This window comes from Emydura macquarii, unplaced genomic scaffold (genome assembly GCF_026122565.2).
Source record: "Emydura macquarii macquarii isolate MOO-44397 ecotype Brisbane River unplaced genomic scaffold, CSIRO-AGI_Emac_v2 contig_573, whole genome shotgun sequence".
Classification (NCBI taxonomy): Eukaryota; Metazoa; Chordata; order Testudines; family Chelidae; genus Emydura; species Emydura macquarii.
In genome coordinates this window covers 1,520,318-1,535,753 of record NW_027130710.1, presented here as the reverse complement: position 1 = coordinate 1,535,753, position 15,436 = coordinate 1,520,318, and the positions used below count along the sequence as shown (strand labels likewise).

The following is a 15,436-nucleotide window of genomic DNA, read 5'->3' as shown; positions in this document are numbered from 1 at the left end:
AGTGCTCAAAGGGGACGGAGGGCGTCTGAAAGCAATGGGAGTTGGGCACCTATAATTCCCCAGGAAGTTAGGACGGCTGCCCAGATTTCTCCCCGAACACACTGAAACACAGTCAAGCAGTAGAGCCAGCGGAGAGGCACAAACGCAGCACCACGTCCCACAGGAGGAGAAAAGGTGCTTAGTGGTCTTGATGTGACCAGTCGGAGGAGGGCCTTGTGACCTGGCTAAGCCAACAACTGTACTGCAGTGTTGTGAACAGGGATGCGTTAATGCCCTCTGCTTAGGGGAGAGAAGTACCCAGAAAGGAGCAAAGGAGGCTTCTGCCAAATCCACCTCACCGCCTCTGACTGATGGGCTTTGTGTCCAAACAATACAGTGTTCTCTCTGTGCAGGAAAGAGTCTAAACACCATCCTGGAGGAGCTCCTGCCTAAGCAGAAGTGCAGCCTTCCCACAACGCCATCACCTGGTGATCTAGGACTGTGGACTAGACCCTATCCAGCATGAGCCGCTTCGGCCTGCAATGGACACAAGGGAAGTACCACAATGGAGACACTTACTTGGGCAATGCTGATGGCTGGGACTCCAGTGGGGCAGCAGCTCCTGGTGGCTCTGCCGCTGCAGAGCCGCCCACCGTTTTGGCTGTCTCCTCTGCTGCAGTGGGCTCCTGGGGCCTGGCAGCTCCCCCATCATCTGGGCCAGCGACAGGCTCTGCTTCCGAGTCGATCTCAATTTCCTGAGCAGCAGCAGGCACTTTCATCCTCTCTGCTGCTGCTGCTGCTTCCTCCTCCCTTTTCCTCATCTTCTCCGCAAGCTCTTGCCGCCTCTTCTCATCATCTTGACGGGCCAGGTGTTCGAAGTTTTTGAATGCCTGAAAGAGACAGAGCAAATCAAGCAAACAAGCAGGCAACCCAAGCCATCAATCCCAAAAGCGGACACGGTGGAGGGTTTGCACCTTGACACTAGATTCAGAAACCTAAGATAGCTTCAGCAGTTGGCTTCCCACAGGCCAAAGCAGCAGGATTTGGGGACAGATGAAGAGGCCCTGAGACTGGAAAAGAGACACTAGTTCAGTGTAACACTGCTTCTAACAGAAAACGGCTCCCATGCAGTGCAAAGGCAGGTGACGGAAAGCATGCGTGCCTGGAGCAGCGAGGGCCGACAGATTCTTTGGGTGACACAGGAATAAGCCAATGCATTATTCCATGTTCTGCACTTAAGTAAGAAACCTTGTGTGGAGGCATTGCTCGGAGCCAGTTCTGCGTGGCTGCTGTTACAATGACTGACACTGACACTGACACACACACACACAACTTTACAGTCATTCTCTCTCTTTTTTCAATCTAGACTAGAAATCGTTTGGGTTTGCTTTGTGTGTGTGGAGAACAGAACGGGAGGGCACTGGGAGTGGGAGATCGGAAGAGAGGCCTAGGAATGGGGTAATTAGAGAAGCCAGCAGCGTCCAACCTGCACCAGGCCTGCCTTAGTGCCTTCCCTTCAGTTGCCATCTCTCCACCCACCGACCCACGTGGTCCCAGCTGCTTTTCCAACTGCATCACCTCACCCCTATCCTAACCCCACATGGGTCCTGTCCTCCAAGCTCCCCTGTTCACATGTTCGCTGGGCTCTTACTCTTAAGTCCATACCTGCTACTGCTGCTGCCCATTCACGTCAGCAGTAAGCCAACGAAAGTAACTCAGCGACAGTTCTAGAGAAGTCAGCAGAGCTGGGAATAGACATCGGATGGAGGAGCCAGGCTATGGGCGGGCTCAGTTTGAGGGCAGAGCTCTCTCGAAAGGAGTTACATTGCCACCAACAGCTCCTCTGGAGAAGCGTTAGGGGAAGGAGCACATTAATGCAGTCACAGCCTGAAACCAGGCACTGTCCCTCCGAAAGAATCCCAGGCAGTGACTCAGACGTACTATTCATAGACACCCACCCGGCCAGCTGCATTTCAGCCATGAAACACAAACCAGCTCAAGGCAGAGCATTCAGAGACAAGGCTCAGACCATGCCCTTTAACTTAGGACACGGCCCAAAATCCTCCAGAGCCAAGATGGGAGAGCAACGCTCTCTGAACTGGTCTGCAGCACAGTGTCATTGGGAGCCGTGTCTAGGCTCTGAATGCCGATGGTTAGTGGAAAGAAACAGAGTGTCCTGAAAATGACTGAAGCTCAGAATGGCCTCTCTCCAGGGAAATTCAGATTTAGGCTACTGTGTAGTGGTTTGTTTGCACACAGCCATTAGACCTGAGCTCCTCCCCGGGGGAAACATGAAGACACACATTCTCTCTCAACAGGCTGTAACAGTTACTGGTCTGTCACCTCATCCGGCTGCTCCATGTGCACAGCAGTTAAGATTCCCATTAGCACAGGCTGCAGAGCTCTCCACTGGGCCCCTCCAAGCACCCTCGCCTTCGTGACTCTGAGGCTACACGTCTGAGGACCAGGTTCTGTAACGTGCCTTGGGTCGCGCAGCACAAGCAGGGAGAGGGCAAAGGGGGCTTTCTACCACCTTTGCACAGACAGGATTCTGGGCTGCCCCAGGGACTGCTCTCATTTAAAGAAGGTGTCTGCAGCTAGGGTTGGTCTTCTCTGAAGCTCAGAATTCTTGGAATGACTCCCTCTACCATTTCTGCCTGCTCTCTGACAGTCTCTTATGGCTGGGGCTGCACATGGGAGTCACGTAAGGCTGTCTGTGTCCTGAGGATATTTCCCAGGGGGCTGGTTTGCCTCCTTTCTGCCATCGAAGCAGGAGGAACGGGATCCCATAATGCAATGTCTAGCTGCAATGTGCGATATTGGGACCCGAGGTCTCTGCAGACCTCCGCGTTATATCAGAAACGAGGGCAGCAGCAATCCGCTCCATTTGATGGAAACCAGGGCAGCCCCTGGGATGCTGCTCCAAAGATGTTGCAGTGAAAGAGGAAGCAGCATTAGCAGGAGAGAGGAGTTGCTGAGTAGCTACTGCTCCCGGGTAGCCACACCATAACCTTCCCTAGTATCAGCCCACTGCCTACAAATTCCCTTCATGCGCGTAGGCTCCTCTCCCTCAGTAGTCCCTTTCTATTTAAATGTGATCTGCTGCTTCTTTACGCTGCATAAAGCCCTGAAAACATTAGAAATATCAGACAGATATCTTGAAGAACTAATGGGATTATGACATCACAAGAGACCTGTAAGCTGAGCAATTGAGACAGAAAGGGATTGTTAGTCAAACTGTTTACAACTCTTTGGTTTGCCTCGATTTTTTTTCACACCAGTTTAAGGCACACTGCTGCTCAACACCTGGAGTGAACGTTCTCACTGAATACCCAACATCCTGTCCATTCCACTGGGAAGACTCCCACTCCAGTTCTCTGGTTCTCCAAGGAGTCCTCCAGCAAAAGACAAAGACAGCAAGACTTGACATGCCTATATTTTCAAAGTTAAAAACAAGAAGGAAAAGAAATAACTTTCAGGTCTCCTTTGTCCATCATGACTCAATAAAAAGGTCCTCTCTGCAGGTCACTTCTATGCTGCTTACCTAAGGTCAAGGGATCTCCAGGACTGCAGATTTGGAGTATCCAGCGCCAAGTAGAAAGAGCTTTCTCTAAAGCAAGGGGATTTCAGAGTTCCCACAGCATCACTAACTTGGCCATTTTGCAGGCAGGGAATTTTAGATTAGCGTCTGTGCCAGCATAGCACATTTATGCCTTAACATAAGCACCATGCTAAATGGGGCTGTATTTATTTCAGAGGTGCACTTCCAGATAAAGCACGCTTGTCCCGGCACCTCACTGGAGCACTATACTCAGCATTAAATTGGTAATTGAAAATTAATGCACCTGTAGTAGGCAATTTCCAGTTCCTTAAACTTCATTATTTTAAGAAATACTTAATATTTGATGTTTCTCTAGGGCCTTTTATGAGTCTCAGAGCCCTTCGCAAATATGCATTGAGCCATACAAAACTTCTGTAAGATAGATAATTAAGTTCCTATTTTACTAGGGGGAGGGGATCAACTTGCTCAAGGTCACACAGTAAGTCAGTGGCAGAGCCAAGAATACAGTTTCAAGAGTCTTGACAGCTAGCCCTCTGCTCTAACCACTAGACAACACTCCTTTCCACCCTACTTAGAATGAAGTGGCTTTGGGAGAGGGAACTTTTACAGATTATTGATTTCTAAAGCACATCCCTGTAATGCTGAATAAATAACAAATCTTTCAAAACAACTGTTAAATCTTGACTCGTGATTAACTGTGGGTGACCCAAAATTGGCATTTAAAATAGAAGTTACCAGTTACTGGAGTATAAAACAAACTAGACTGTAAACACAACCAGGACTTTCCCCATCTCTCCTAATCGTGGAACTCACTGAGCCACTTTTCAGTTTTAAGCATTCCAAAGAAAGCCTTATCTGACTGTGCTCATCAGCGTGGGACCCCAGAGCCAACAGGCTGAGACCAAGCAGGGTGCATTTCAACACGAAATGAGACTGCTGAGAAGCTCTGAGTGAAAAGCAAGGGTTAGAAATAGAAAGCAATCGCTGGAACCTGGAGGAGAGTTCTTCAACCCTTCCCTCTCAGCCAAGCTATGGTCAAAGCCGCGCACTTTTCCCTCCATAGTATCTCTAAAATCCCCCCCTTCTTCTCTGTCAATATCACTCAAACTGCTCCTCTTGCCTTTGGGATTGCAATCACCTCCTGTCAGGCATTTTTAACCCCTACCTTATCTCCTCCAGTGTGTGCAAAACGTTGCTGTCAAAACCCTCTCTCACGCCCATTCCTCTGATGAGATCCCCACCCTGTATCATAATCACCGGTTCCCCACTCTACTGTGTATCACATTCAAACTTCTCCTCATCTTACATCATGCATGCCTTTGCCTACATCTCTGAAGAGCTCCTTCATGTTCCCTCTACACGTGCTCCAACAGCAGCATCAACCTTGAACCTCCCTTCGTCTCTTCTCCCCAAAGCTATCTGCCAGGACAAATGGGTCTTCTCTTTTTCCAATTCCTCCTGAAACCTCACCTTTGATATGAAACCTCTAAGAGAACGACAAGAGAGCAAGGTAACCAGCAAGTAACAAAAGGAATTAAACCAGCAGCTGTGTACTGCTCGACCTCACAATCTTATCCTCCCCTCTGTCCTTCCTTCTCCATCCCCTTTGGGTGTTCACAGTGCTCACTTGTTTGTGTCAACCCACACAGCCCGTGCACTCCCAAGGGCAAAGCCCTGGGTCTTTACTGAGTTGTGGAGCAGCAAATATTTCCAGGAGCTTGAAAATTAAATAAAAATAGTAACTTCGCCCTTCGTTAGGGAGTCACTGGCCACGTGTAAATAACCAGTGCTTAATTTATAACGAAAGAGGTGCTGGGGCTCAAGCAATATTTTTCTGTTCATAACTGATGCAGCAAGGCCAGAGGAGCTGGGGCTATGACCTGCCAAGCCCAGAGGGGCTGGGGCTCAGCCCCGGCACAACTTAAGCACGGCACGCTGGCCCCGATCAATCAGGCCCTGGTGTAAGAACGCCACTAACCGCTACTGTGCGGGCGTGAACCACTGATGACGGCGTGGTCCACCTGTCAAAGATCTCAGGGTAACAGCGTCATTAACAACCGCAACGCCTGACCAAGCGGGTGACAGCCCAGGAGAGCTGACGCCTGCCGAAATTAAAGGGGTTAGTCTGTAAAGTGCGGCAGGACGCTGGCCGTTTTAACCACAAGGTTGTTCTCCCGCTGAGGGCAGCTGGTGAGGGTCTGTGCCCACCCGGCCAGATCCCAGCGGCAGAGAGTCGTTCCCGTCACGCCGCCCCTGCCCGGTCGGTTCTCCATTCACCCCGGACCGGCGGGGCAGAACCACACCGGGCACGGCGACGTGGGGAAGCCGGCAGCCGGGACGGAGGCTGGTTAGGGAGCGGCAGGCGCAGGCTGGCGGGATGCTGGGGCCCCGTTGCCCGTGTCACGGGGAGCAGGCTGCCCAGCTCCCGGCCCTAGGGACCGGCGCGGCCCGGCTCGGCTCGCAGCGGCGCGGAGCTGCCACGGCCGGCTGCCGGCAGACTCGGGCAGCCGTTCCCCCCGGTGCGGGGAGCAGCGCGGGCGGCCCGCAGCCGGCCCGCTCACCTTGAGGGCCATGGCCTGCGCCGCGCCGGGCGGGAAGCCCAGCCGCTGGCCCGGCTGGCGCAGCAGGCGGTAGAAGTCCGTGCGGCGGTAGAGGAAGCCGAAGAGGACGTCGAGGAAGTCCTGGACGTTGCCCACGTGCTGCAGGATGCCCAGCAGCGCCGGGTCGTAGGCCTCGCTCCGGGCCGCGGCGGCCGGGTCCATGGCGGGGGCAGGGGGGGGACCGGGACAGCCGAGCGCGAGGACAGAGCCGGGGGCTGCGGAAGGGGGGGAGGGGCCAGACTCCCCCGCTACCAGGGCAACAAAACAACCCGCTTCCCTTCCTCCTCGTCTCCCTCCCGCCAGGCACTTCCGGCCCCTCCCTGGCCGGGTCCCGGCTACTTCCGTTCCGCTCGTCCCGCCACTAAACTCGCCGGCCGGAAACCGATGCCCTTAAAGGAGGGGCCGTTTCCATAGAGACATCCCCACCACCGCCCCGTAGACCATAGAGAAGAGACGGCGGGCTAGAGCGTCGCAGCAGGGCCTGAGGGGTTTGGGCACCGTCTTGGCAGCTGGCGGCGGGCGCCACTGGGGGGGGGGAGGGGGAGAGAATCATGTGATGTGACGCAGCGCCGAGGCGGGGCTGCCGGGATTCCCTGCCCTGAGCTGTCCCGCTCTCGTGGGGGCGGGGCGTCGGGAGGGGGCTGGCCTGTGGCAGGTGGGGGCGGAGCCTTTGGGGGGGAGGGGCTGATCTGGCCTGGCCCTGCCTGGTCCACCTTCCTCCCTCCCACCCCCCTCTCATCCCCACTTGTCCTTTCTCATCCCCCCCCCCCAGGCTGCCCTGCACCAGGACCCCCCTCCCCCCCACCTAGGGCAGCCTGTGCCTGAGTCTGCAGAGAGCCTGCAACAGTAGCTGTGCTGCACGGCCCCGGGGCTGCGCTAAGCCGGCAGGGAGGCGTTGGCTTATCCGGAACAGAGGCCACGCCGCCATCCCCCCTCCCCTGCCCCTTCCGAGCGCCCAGCTTCAGCCCAGCTGGCAGATACAGAGCCGTGTGCTTCCTGGTCCTCACCTGAACTCCTGGAGGCTGGAGAAGGGCTTGAGCGCCTCGCACTCCTGGGGATGAGCTAATGAGGGCAGTGGAGTCTGGTTGCCTTGCCGAGACCTTGTGACTTTTTGGTTGGGCAGCCCCTTGAGCTGTGTGGCTCTGGTCACCGACGGAATTAGAAAGCAAGCCCAGGGAGATGGAGCCCCTTCCACCCCCTTTCTGTCCTCCGGATCCTACCTCTGGTCTCTTGGCCCTGTCAGCTCCCTCAACTGCATCTGCTGGGTTTCCCCATTCCCTCCACCAGCTTCCCCCTCCCCGGTCACATTTCCCTGCGCTTCCCTTGTATGCTGCTAGAAACACAACCCCGAGAGCATTGCACTGGTGTCAGTTCATGCGCTGTCCTGGCACTCTGCAGGCTGAGAGAGGGGCAAGCAGGACACAGGCAGTGAATGCTGCTTAGAATCAGTTCGGCACTACTGATTCCTGGGGCGTGACTGTGCACAGGAGGAAAAGGATGTTGCAACACAGGGCTTTTAACCTGACAACGTCGCTTGCAACGTCCTGTCGCCCACCAAGAGTTAAAGGAACTCTGAGCGCGCAGCTGCATCGAGCGTTTCTACAGATAAAATCCTGCTTGGCCGGCTGGATCCACCTGTATTTTATAGACAGACATGAGAAGCTGAACAAAACCTAGTGGTCAGCTTCGAGCAGGGCTGGAATAAAGCATTTGAAATGGAGAATGTGAGATCTACCCTCCTCCCCCAATCACCGCAATGGCCACACAAACTACAGAAGAGCAAAGGGTAATGAAAAAAGGCAGGGCATCTGGCTGGGCCTGTTCTTCTTTAATACCTTTGTGAACAGCATGTAAGCAGGATGTTGAGAACAGTCACAGATGATTTTGTGTGGGGAGGTGACAACTGCCAGCAAAGACCAAGATCCAAGGCCTGTCTCTAGACTGGCAGTCTGTATACCTCTGCATGTTAGCCTGTGCTTTCCAACCTCGCCTCTGAGCATCCACGCTGCATCAGTACACGTGCCTCGTACCCCCATAGACACATCCATGCTGGCGGTGCGCTGTCACGTGCTGTGGTTTCTGAGAGCATAACCCACGGTTCTTATCACCATGGTAGCTGCAGCTGCTGTAGTCCCTGGTGTACTGTGGGAGAACTTGTCTGGCCAGCCTGCGGCAGTTGTGTGGAAGTGTGTGACACATCGTCCCTCGAAATAGCATCTTGTAACCCCCTGTTCATCACTTGTATATAACAATGATATATTTCATGTGAAGCCTGTCAGGTGAGATATAGGAAAGGTCAAAGCCAGTGTTCCATCAAAATACATTTGTCATTAGGGTGTATCAAGTTATGAGACTTTGCTGTATGATTGCTGCTTGTCACTAGCAAAGCACTGTGAGAGACAGCCCAGGCTGGAGACTTAAGGGAGCATAGCGGTTCCCCAGTTCCAGTTTGCACCCCAGGGATCCCCTCACACATCTTTGCCTGACAACACATCTAGATGAGGCATTTCTTGCTCCACACGCTCCCTGCTGTCGGTGACAAGCCATGCTCCAGCATCAGAGGAAGACGTTTATTTTTAAAATGTGTGAGCCAGGCTTTTTTAAAATGAGCATTGACAGGGGAAGCTGCATTTTAAATGTGTTAGCTGAGCTGACCCTCAGGCCATGTGTACACGAGGGGAAAGGTATATTTTTAACATGTTTGCTAAGGTGTTAAAATCCTAGTATAGACTAGGCATCATTTTTAGTTTTAACACGTCAGCTGGTCACTATAAGATTTAACTGGACCAGCTAACATGAAAATACAACATACCCTGTCTACACTAGAGCTCTAGAACCGGTTAGCCAACACATCTGAAAAACCCCTAGGCAAGTCTATGCTTCCATGCCATTCTTCTGGGAGAAATGCAGCAGGGGAAATTCCCACTTCCCCTCTGCATGAAGGAAGGGGAACCTGGAACCAAGCGACTTATTAGAAAGAAGATGCTTGGGAATGAAGAGTAGCTGAAAGATGGGAGCGCTGATGACAAATAAGACATCTGTTTGCAAAGCAACATAGCAGCAGCTGCAACAAAAGCTAATGTGGTTTTGGGGCCGCAATGCCTCAAGATGGGGGTTAGGATCCTACCGATTCTGTTACCTTTCAGCTGTGGAATTTGCCACAGAAGATACCCTCTCATCGCCCAGAGACCTGTGCTCCAGAGTCTGAGCTGTCATTTACCCAGAAAAACAAAACAAAGTTTCTAGCCCTTTTGTTGTGAAGAAAACCTGACAACACTCCAAAGTAGTCACCCCTGCCTGAGTCTGCAGCCCCTCTGAGCTGTGACCTGCCCCATTCAGCTCAGCATTAACACTGAAACCTAAAAAGACAATATAATTGTCCGTGGTGTCTTAGCGTCCCCCTCTCCGTTTTCACGGAATCCTAGCTTTTAAGGTCAGACGGGACGTTAGATCATCTAGTCTGACCTCTTGTATCACCGACCACAAAATTTAACCCACTTACCCCTGTACTGAGCCAAATAACTTATGTTTAATTAAAGCATCTCCCAGAAGGGCAGGATCTGAAGACAGCAAGTGACGGGGAATCCCCTCTCCCCTTGGAAATATGTTCCAATGGTTACGCAACCTCCCTGTTCAAAGATTTGTTTTTAAAATATGCCTTGTTTCCAATTTGAATTGGTCGGGCTTCAGCTTCGAGCTGTTGGGTCTTCTTCTGCCTTTCTCCGCTAGATTAAAGTGCCCCTGCGCCCCCGTTCATGTCTCGCTCTACAGGTGCTTAGACATCATAATCAAGTCACTTGTTGATTTCCTAAACGGCAGCTGGATGTTGGCAGTACAGAAATCTGCAGCTTGCTGAAATGCTGGGACGTGGGAACAACCCCATCAGCGCAATTGACTCTGAAAACAATACCCAGGGGCTGCTGCTGCATGGATTTCATGTTCCGTGCAGGTGTCCGCCCCTCCAAGCCTCCCATCTGCCACACAACTGGCCACGTCCAATGTGCCACCCATGAGCTGCTGCCCCGTCTCCCCCATGCAGTCCCCATTGCCAGCCCCCTCTGGTTCACGCTCACCTCTTCCCGGAGGCCTCCTGCCGGCCTCTCCCCTAGGTCCTGGGGAGGAGCAACTAGAACAGAGCCTGCCCCTGCTGCTGCCCAGGAAGGGCAGTGCCAGAGACTCAGGGGCAGTGGGACCAGCCTTCCTGAGCCACCAGCCGCTGGACGATGCAGCCTGGCAAGGGGACGATGGAGCCAGGAAAGCCTGACAGCAGCCTGAGACTGCCAGAGGCCAAGGCAGGGTTCCCAGAGCCTGTGCGGGGAGCATGGACCCTGGCTCCCCCAGCACGAGGGGCAGGCAGGGGCTCAAAGGCAACAATCATGAAGGGACAAATTCCAACCCGGGCCTGGCCCCGGCCTGGCCCCTGATATCAAACACAGCAAGGCAAACCCCCTGGGGCATGAATTTAAAGGGACAGCACCAGGGCCTAATTCTCCTCCACCTCCCCCATTGGCTGCACCAGTCAGGGGACAGGGCGGGTCAGGCCCTGATTTCCTAATTACCTGGAGCTGACGGCAAAGGAGAGGTCTGATAGCCTACTCCTTCTGTCACTTTTGCACCTCAGCTCTGACAAATTCGCCAGCCCGGTCAATTTCCCTTCGGCTTCTCATCAGTTTCACTTTGCTGCTCTCACACTCCAGCCCGGTGCTGTGATGTTTGGGCTGCGGGGGTGGCTCAATAGGGGTGATTTTAAATTCCAGCCTGTTTTTCCTGAACTTAAATTGGGGGGGGAGAGGACATGAGCCAGTGCAACATGTGCACGGAGCGTGTGTGTGTGTGTGTGTGTGTGTGTGTGTGTCTGCAATGGCATGGCACATGGAGGAGCGTGTGCCCATGCAGGTATCTGTGCAGGGGTTTGTCTGGGTGTGCAATGTCTACGCACAGAGGGGAAACGGTGCGCGTGTCAGGGTGTGCGCTGGAGTATGCACAAGTGCAGGTGGTGTGCACCACAGGTGTGCAGCGGGGCCTTGTGCACAGCGGGTAAGCAGAGGCGAGGTGTGACTGACAGGCAAGCGAAGGGGATGCCAGGCTGCAGACTCCACCCCAGTGCATTCATTTCTCTTTATTAAAGTCTCGTCTGTCGCTGGCGTTTCCCCTCCAGACGCCCTGAACTCCCTGATTCACAGATCCACCAGCAGTGACCACGCAGTCTGATCTCTGGGCCAGAACCGGGCCAGAGAACCTCGCCCCTGTGATTCCTGCATCCAGCCCATATCTGGTGGGTGAGCTAGATGGGGCTGTCCCACTAGCCTCAGGGACGGGGATCTGCACTGTCCCACGGCGTGGTAAAAAGTCCCTTCCGAGCCGCGGCAGAGGCTCCTGGTTTGCCGCCCTGGCCTGGCACCACCCAGGCTCCGTCCCCACGCCTGCCATGCTTTGCTGTGGCACTGGAGGCCTCTTAGGTCAGTGCTCCGGTAGCTAGACAGCGCGGCGCTCCTCTTGCTTGTTGTCGGTGACGCTGGACCTGGTGGCCTCGGTCACGGAGCATGGCAGCAGCTCGGTGCCGAAGGGGCGCCGGCGGCACTGGGCCACGGTGCTGTCCACCTGCGGGCTGCAGACGGTGGAGGTGAGCTCCTGGCCGGGCAGGGCAGTGCCCGCCCGCAGCCCCTGCCACCTGGCGATGAACCGGCAGTACCTGTGGGGAGGGGGACACAGTCACTCTCACAGGGGCAGCCAGGGAGGACATAGCCAAGCGGCTGTGCCCCTGAGTTTCTGACCCTTAGAGCCACGTTCACCCCCCATCCCGGCATTTGCCCCAGCCGGAGACATGGGGCTGGTGGAGCGGGAGCCCATGGACCAGGCAGGGCTCTGTGGGGAGAGTGCATCACCAGGAAATTCAGATCCCCATTGGGTACCACAGGGGCAGAGGGATCCCCTGAACCGGGACCCCTGCCCAGACCCGGAGCGCTGGCTGGCGAGGGGCCGCTGATTCTGCTGAGAGGTGCTTCCCAGGTGCTGGGGGCGCAGGGGTTGAGTCAGGGGCAAAGGAGAGGAAAGCGGGGAGAGAAGGCGATTCCTGCCCCGGCCTGTCGGGGGCGCGATGGAGCCAGGAGCACACCCGCGGCTGTCGCTAAGCCTCCCCTCCTCCCCCAAGACCCGCGCCCCGTCCCCCACCTGGCGCGGGCCAGCCGCTCGCGGAAGAACTCGGTGCAGAAGAGGACGAGGACCGGGCTGACGCAGCTGTGGGCGTAGCTGAGGCAGATGGTGAGCTGGTTCAGGTAGAAGGAGGCGGCGGAGGGGGCGGCCTTCAGGTTGAGCAGCTGCACCACGTGGAAAGGCGTCCAGCAGACGAGGAAAGCGGCGATGATGGCCAGCGCCGTGCGGGTGACTCGCCGGCTGCGGGCCGAGCAGCGCCGCTGCGCCCGGCGCATGGCCCGGAAGAGGTGGTGCAGGGTCAGGGAGTACAGCACCGTGATCACCAGCAGCGGCAGGAGGAAGGCGGCCAGCGACTGGTAGAGCGTGTACCAGTACAGGCTGCGGGGGCCCGGCAGGTCCAGCAGGCACAGCTCCGTCTGGTTCGCCCGCTGCACCCGGGCGTACAGCATGGCCGGCGTGGCCAGCGCCAGGCTGGCGGCCCACACGCCGGCGTTGATCAGCGCCGTGCAGCGCAGCGTCCGCCTCTGGCCCACCGTGGACGAGTACACCACGGCCACGTACCTGGGGAGAGAGAGCGGCCGTCAGGGGGAGACGGGCCTGGGGGCAGGGGTTGGGGGGGCGAGGTAGAGGGGCCCGGGGGGTGACAATGGGGCAGGGGACAGGGCAGGGAGCATACAAGAGATGCTGCCCCCCACCTTTCAAAGAGTCCCCAGTTGGAGAGGCCAGGAAACGGGGGCCCGGGTGCTGAAGCTGGGATTTGGGGTGCAGCTCAACACTAGGGGAGGGGGCCGGCCTCGGGGGGGGGGTCACTGGGGCCCAACTCTCCCCCCTTTCCACTGCCAGAGCAGCCCAAGGGGATTTAGTGTGAAGGGAGGATCAGGCCCAGGATCCGGCCCAGGATCCGACTCAGCTCGAGAGACGAACGTTAATGGACCCAGGAGAGCCACCAGCAGCTCAGCCACACCCCACCTCCACCCGGACCCTGTGCCCCCTCCCCCCCCAATCCAGCCCTGCCACCCCCTAAATCTGCCTATATCCACAACTCCCCTCCCCCCCCCCCACCCAGCCCTGCAGCCATTCGGGGCCCTGCCAGGGCTGAGCCTTCGGGGACTTGTCCACCCTCAGGGCTCCCCCAACCCCGCAGGATGACAGCCTGGGCCGCGGCTGCCCACGTCACAGGCGTGCGAGTGACAGGAGTAGCCCTGGTGCAGGCCCGGCTGGCTGCCCCGGGGGAGAGGTGAGTCCCCAGACCGAGGGAGAGACCAGGGGCCAGAGCGCCCGGGCAGCCGGCCAGTCGAGCCACGTTCGTGGAGCGGGCACAGGTGAGTCCGGCCCTGGGTTCCCAGAGCCGCCCTCTTCCCAGGGCAGGTCCAGTTGCCAGCGTCTGGCCGGGGCGGGCACTAGGCTGCCCAGCGGGCAGTGGGGTGGGGGAGGTACCTGTCCACGCAAAGCACGGTGACGATGGCCACGCTGGTGAACTGGTTGTTGAGGTCGATGGTGGTGACGGCGCGGCAGAGGAAGTCCCCGAAGACCCAGCCGCGCTCCTGGAGGAGCTGGTGGATGAGGAAGGGCATTCCCACCAGGAAGAGGAGGTCGGCCACCGCCAGGTTCAGGATGTAGAGGTCCGACACCAGCTTCTGCTTGCAGCTCAGCACGAGGGAGATCACCAGCCCGTTGGCCAGGACGCCGCAGCCGCAGATGAGGCCGTAGACCACGGGCAGCACCAGCGACAGGGCCGGTCCCGGGACGCTGCCCCCGGCCGGTGAGCCCCCGGCCTCCAGGGGCAGGGCGCCCAGGGCCTCCAGCTGGCAGAGCCTCAGGGAGAGGTCGGGGGGCGCAGTGCGCAGCGCCCCGGAGGAGGTCGAGTCACTGCTCCGGTCCAGGAGAGCGGCCATGCCCGGCCCCGGGCGCCAGCGGGCAGCTCCGGAGAACCTGGGCAGTGCCAGCGACAGGCTGGGCGGGTGGCTGGGCGGCCAGGAGCCAGCCCCCTTCCCCAGCCAGCTCGCCCCTGCCCTGCTGTGGGTCCACCCCGGCTTGCCCCTAGCCCCGGGCCAGCTGCTGCCTGCTCCTGCCCGCCCTCCCCAGGCTGGGGGGCACCGTGCCCATGGGGGGGGCAGACAGCGCCCCCCAGCCTCTCCAGGCACCCGGGGACGGGGGGCAGAGTCTCCTTGGAGCCCGGGATGTGCGGCCAGACGGCGCCGAGCAGGGGGCAGCTACTCCGGGGCGCAGCGCAGCGAGGGCCCCGATCCCCGCGCAGATCCGGCTCGCTCACCGGCTCCGGGTCCCGCAGCCGCCCCCCCTCCTGCCGCCGCCTGCTCCCTCCCGCCCCCGGCCGGGCTGCGCGCCGCTCGGGAGGCTGGAGCCCAGACAGCCGCTGCCGAGGGAAGGCTCCCACGGGGCCGGGGGTTGGGACAACGCAGCCCGCCCCCCCCCCCCCCCCCCGGCGGGGGGAAAATGCGGAGGGGGGGGGGCGGTGGATGGGCATTGGGGGCAGGAAAGACAATGCAGCTGGGGGGGGGCAATGCAATGGGGGGGGAGCTGGGAGAGAATGCAGCGTGGGGGGAGGACAATGCGGGGGGGGGGGGGCAGGAGATATTGCAGCCTCGGGGAGGGGGGCTGGAGGGCCCATGCAGCAGGGTGTGGGGGGGCAGTGCATATGGGGGAGGGGGCGAGAGCAGAATGTCACTATTTGGCCCCACTGCGGCAGCCCCACGGTCCATCTAGCCCAGCGGCCTGTCTTCTCCCCCCGGGGCCAGGAGCTTCCGCGGCAGTGAACAGAACAGGGCGATGCTGAGTGATCCGTCCCCCCTCGTCCTGCCAGCGGGAGGTTTAGGGACCCCGCCGCAGGGAGCTGTGTGCGCACTGGCTCCCGGAGCCATTAGGCAGTGCTCCCGGAGTGGCGATGCCAGCTGGCAAGGAGAGACCCCGGGCTGGGCTAGCGGGAGAAGACAGAGGCACCAAAAAAGCTGGGTGCCGGAAAGCCCAGCCCTGGTATAGCAGGGAGCTGTGATTCAGGGTTCAATTAGCTGAAAGCCGGGCCCCTTGCTGGTGGCTGAGGAGTTGCGAGCGGACACCCAGGGTGTCTGTGGGTGATGGGCAAAGCGGGGACCATGCCGAACTGGAGCACACGAGAGAAACCTGC

General features: G+C 57.9%; 2 protein-coding genes across 3 annotated transcripts in view; both read right to left on the bottom strand.

Annotated features, from left to right (window-relative positions):
• Window positions 1-6,510, bottom strand: part of NUDCD3 (NudC domain containing 3) — a 47,773-nt gene extending 41,263 nt beyond the window's left edge. Inside the window, exons 1-2 of the mRNA XM_067540338.1 lie at window positions 6,103-6,510; window positions 559-869 (exon numbers count right to left, since the gene is read on the bottom strand). Of these exons, the coding sequence (XP_067396439.1) occupies window positions 559-869; window positions 6,103-6,303 (512 nt within the window). The 5' untranslated portion in view covers window positions 6,304-6,510. The remainder of the gene's footprint in view (window positions 1-558; window positions 870-6,102) is intronic.
• Window positions 6,511-11,198: 4,688 nt separating this feature from the next.
• Window positions 11,199-14,307, bottom strand: LOC137147873 (melanin-concentrating hormone receptor 1-like). Of its 2 annotated transcripts, none has more exons than XM_067540267.1 (3): window positions 13,732-14,307; window positions 12,313-12,855; window positions 11,199-11,749 (listed from the first exon to the last, which is right to left on the bottom strand). In XM_067540267.1, exons 1-3 carry the CDS (start codon window positions 14,187-14,189, stop codon window positions 11,617-11,619), a joined length of 1,134 nt encoding a protein of 377 aa, XP_067396368.1. In that variant the 5' UTR covers window positions 14,190-14,307; the 3' UTR covers window positions 11,199-11,616. The 2 variants fall into 2 exon arrangements, with proteins under 2 accessions (XP_067396368.1, XP_067396367.1); XM_067540266.1 differs by having other exon boundaries at window positions 11,204-11,833.
• Window positions 14,308-15,436: the final 1,129 nt, after the last annotated feature.